This window comes from Tupaia chinensis, unplaced genomic scaffold (genome assembly GCF_000334495.1).
Source record: "Tupaia chinensis unplaced genomic scaffold, TupChi_1.0 Scaffold000671_2, whole genome shotgun sequence".
NCBI lineage: Eukaryota > Metazoa > Chordata > Mammalia > Scandentia > Tupaiidae > Tupaia > Tupaia belangeri.
This window is the reverse complement of record NW_006160194.1, coordinates 638,468-642,410: the sequence shown is the minus strand read 5'-3', so window position 1 is coordinate 642,410 and position 3,943 is coordinate 638,468. Positions and strand designations below refer to the sequence as shown.

Sequence of the window (3,943 nt, the reverse complement as noted above, 5' to 3'; positions counted from 1 at the left end):
TCCCCCCCCCTGCCTTCCCCCCGGCCCTAACGTCGGCGGCACCCCATCCAGCAGCCCCGGGATACAGGTGGAGACCCAGCATGCCAGCCTGCCGAGGGCCCCGGACCCCCAGCTCACAGCACTCACGCCCCTGAGGCAGATACCCTGGGGCAAGCTGGGACCAGGCTGTTTCCGAGGATGTGGTCTCGTCACCGGGCCCTGAGCAAGGCGGGAGATGTCACCAGAGCGTGCTCCTTAAATGGAAGGTTTCCTCCCCCAGGGTCAGCGACGAGAAAGATGCCCGGGGCTACCTCCAGGCTCTGGCTTCCAAGATGACCGAAGAGCTCGAGGCCCTGAGGAGCTCTAGTCTGGGGTCCAGGACGCTGGTAGGTCTCGCTCTTGGCCCGTGTTTATTACGCAGGTATCTAACAGTCTTAGCCTGGCTGTGGTGGCAGCGTTGAGGTACTGTTGAGCCACTCCACAGCTGAAGGGGCTTCTGGGGGCCAGCGACTACTAACTGGACGTGAGGAGCCCTGCACTGTTAGCGGTCGTGAGGTCGCGGTGTCTTGGGATCGCAGTGTGGCTCGGCAGTGTGCTCTTGGATCCGCAGGACCAGAACCAGCCTGTTCTCAGACTTGGTCTCCTGCCTGCTCACTTGGCCAGTGCTCCAGCCTCAGCGGGCTCCCACAGTGTGGCAGGCACTGTCGTGTGGCACTGGCTTGATGGTTCCGTTGCCCAGTGGAGCAAGCTCTCGCCACCGTCTTTTTCCCTGTCTCATTTGCCCCTTTGAAAATATGTATAGTAGGGACCAGCAGGTGGCATGGTGGTTAAGACACTGAATTCCTACATGGCCAGCTACGGTTTGAATCCTGGACCTGGTGGCTTAAAAATCACACTGGGTACGTGTGCACGTGTGCCCAAAATCCCAGGAGGAGAATGAAGGAGGGGATTATGGCATGGCCATCCCCTCTGGGGGATGATTTCTCACTTTGTCACTCATTGTCTCTCTGTTCAGCAAGCGCATGAGCCCTATGGCCAAAAAAAAAAAAAAAAAAGTATATTTGCTATTTAATGAATAATTTATAAAATAGAGGGATAGTAAAAAAGTACCAAAATTTAGTAAACCTAAATTTTGATGCCATATTTTCCTAACTTACAGGTGTATTTACCCCAAAGCCATGCCACCTTTGAATGAGGCTAACTGCTCTACACAGTTAACCACACCAATGCCAGGCCCTGCTTCAGCCTGCCTAGGTCCTGGCTCACCAGGTGCTTCTCTGCCTCCTCGCACTTGTGTCAGGAAAACATGGCGCATCTTTCTCCTTTCTATGAGAGGTGCAAGGGGGCACCTCCCACGGGGTCTTCGCGCCCCTCTCCCGCCTCCCAGCTCCTCCGTCTCAGGTGCTCACGCTCGCGCCCTGTGCCTGGGGTGTCCAGCTGACGGGGCTGTGGATTCCAACCACGGTCGCCAGGCAGGGGCGGCTCTCATCGCTGTGCCCAGGGGTGGTCCAGTACAGTACATTTGAAAGCACTGGCAGTTCACTGTTCTGTTGAAGAAAGGAGTTCCGCCACGTTCCGAGCTCCACGCGGGAAAACATTTTCAGGTCTAACTTGCAGACAGCCATTAGAATGACCCAGGTTCCTCATGGGCATGTTTTCACCCTCAGCCGTGTTCACTTATGTGCTGTCGGCACACCTGCCTGCGTTCGTGAGCTGCATGAAATACGCTTCGTGCACAAACCTCGTAACAGGGAAGCGTCCCACGTGGGTCCCGTTCGCACAGGGACCGTTGAAATGCTGCGTGGACAGTTCTTCCTGTTGAAGGACTGACTGGCCGAGGATGTATTTCCTTCTTGTTTTTAGAAGTACATGGTTCTCTCAGCAGTTACATTTTTTGTTAGAGGGTGCGTGTTTGCTGGAGAGAGTACAGAGAGGGCAGGGGACACTCCCCAGGGGGAATGGCCACGCCGTAGTCCCTTCTCCCTCACCTCTCCATCCCTTCAGCTGCACACGTGTGCTTGGGGTGTCTCCTAAGCTGTCAGGGCCAGGACCTGAACCACGTGATCAGCTGTGCCTTAGTCACCAGGTCACAGAGCAGCCCCTCGGCAGTACGTGGTCCCCCGAGACCATCCTCACAGCCGGTCTCTCCGTCGTCAGTGCTGACTGGAGTGTGCTGTCCGCCCCTGCCCACCCTGGCTCTCCGGTGAAGCATCTTCCTCAGCTTTCTGTCGCTCCTGTTCCGGGGAGAGAATGAGACACTCTCAGCCGTGTTCAGTGAAAGCTGGCCGCCACAATGGCACCTCCAGATGTCCTTGACACCACCGGAGCGTCGATGGGCTGTGCTGAGCCAGGCTGGTTGGGTCACTGCTGCCTCGACTTCAGGTCAGGCGCTGTCCTTCCCTTTGCCTGCTTCCAGCAGGTCAGTCTGAGCAGCGACAGAGTGCAGGGTGATGGGAGCCAAACCGTCAAGGTGCAGGCAGAGGTAGCAGACCCTGTCATGTAGCGTAGGATCTTTTTTTTTTTTGGAGAGGTTTTCTCTATAGGGTGCGTGCGCTCGCCAGACAGAGAGAGAGAGACAGAGAGACAGAAAGCGAGAAATCACCCCCAGGGGGGATGGTCACGCCGCAGTCTCTTCTCTTCTCCTCCATTCTCCTTCCGGGATCTTGGGCGCGCACGCACACGCGCCCGGCGTGAGTTTTGTTTTGTTTTTGTTTTTGTTTTTGTTTTTTTGAGAGGTTTTTGCTATAGGGCGCGTGCGCTCGCCAGACAGACAGAGAGAGACAGAGAGACAGAAAGTGAGAAATCACCCCCGGGGGGGATGGTCACGCCGCAATCCCTTCTCCTCCATTCTCCTCTCGGGATCTTGGGCACGCACGCACAAGCACCCGGCGTGAGTTTTAAGCCACTGAGTCCGGGATGCGAACCGCGGTCGACTATGTGGGAGTCCAGCGACATAGCCATTACGCTCACTGCTGGTTCCCTGCAGTGTAGGATCTTAAAACTGTCCAGTGGGCCCATGTAGAAGCCGTGCTTTGGAATCAGCTCTATGCTTATACAAAAAGTAGGTAAGTTCGGTGTCCTAGAAGACTTTTAAGAAAGAAGAAGAGTCATAAAATGACTGACCTGGAGTCTGGTGGGCCTTGTTAGTATCTGATGGTTCCTATTTAATGTGGTGGTGCAGGTCCAAGCGGAGGAGAGGAGGAACTTCTGACACGTGAGCGTCGGTTTGCCTAACAGGTGAGTAGCTTAGAAACGTGTCTCACGTCCTCGCCGCTGTCTGCAGGACCCGCTGTGGAAGGTGCGCCGGAGCCAGAAGCTAGACATGTCTGCACGGCTAGAGCTGCAGTCCGCCCTGGAGGCCGAGATCCGGGCCAAGCAGCTCGTGCAGGAGGAGCTGAGGAAGGTCAAAGACACGAACCTCGCCTTCGAAAGGTACTCTGGTACAGTGGGACTGGGCAGCACTTGCTGTCGTGCACGGTGAGGGCTGAAAGTCAGGCGGGTGGAAGAGCCTAGAGGTCGTGAAGTTGCTGGCCCCAAGTAGGTGCCTGATAGGACTCTGGCTGGCTGTCCACCTGGGCCGCACCTGCCCAGGGTTGCATGTGAAAGTTCTCAGGAGACCAAGGCCACGAGAGCTGTGAGTGTCAGAGTGCTGGAGAGATGCTCGTGTCCCCATGTGGGGTGGCAGGATTCATATGCCTGACAGGCATCCCCCAGGGTTCCTGTCTCCTCGGTACCATTTATCTGCTCAGACTCTTCCTGCTTTCAGTTAAAGCTAATATTTTGAAATAGGGTTTCCAGCATTTTGCTGGTTCAAAATTATTTTCCTCACTTACTGCAGCCGTGAGCACTGCGTCTATATAGCAGTAAGCCAGGACTCGCTGCAGCCGTGGGAGCGCTGTCTACACAGCAGTAAGCCAGGACTCGCTGCAGCCGTGAGCGCTGTCTACACAGCAGTAAGGCAGGG

The 3,943-nt window shown here is 55.9% G+C and overlaps 1 protein-coding gene across 2 annotated transcripts in view; it reads left to right on the top strand.

Annotated features, from left to right (window-relative positions):
* Positions 1-3,943, top strand: part of CDC42BPB (CDC42 binding protein kinase beta) — a gene marked incomplete at its 5' end in the record, with an annotated part of 125,229 nt that overhangs the window by 87,797 nt on the left and 33,489 nt on the right. For both annotated transcript variants that reach the window (XM_014592214.1, XM_006160036.2), the window contains 2 exon segments: positions 260-365; positions 3,263-3,411. In XM_014592214.1, coding sequence (XP_014447700.1) covers positions 260-365; positions 3,263-3,411 — 255 coding nt within the window.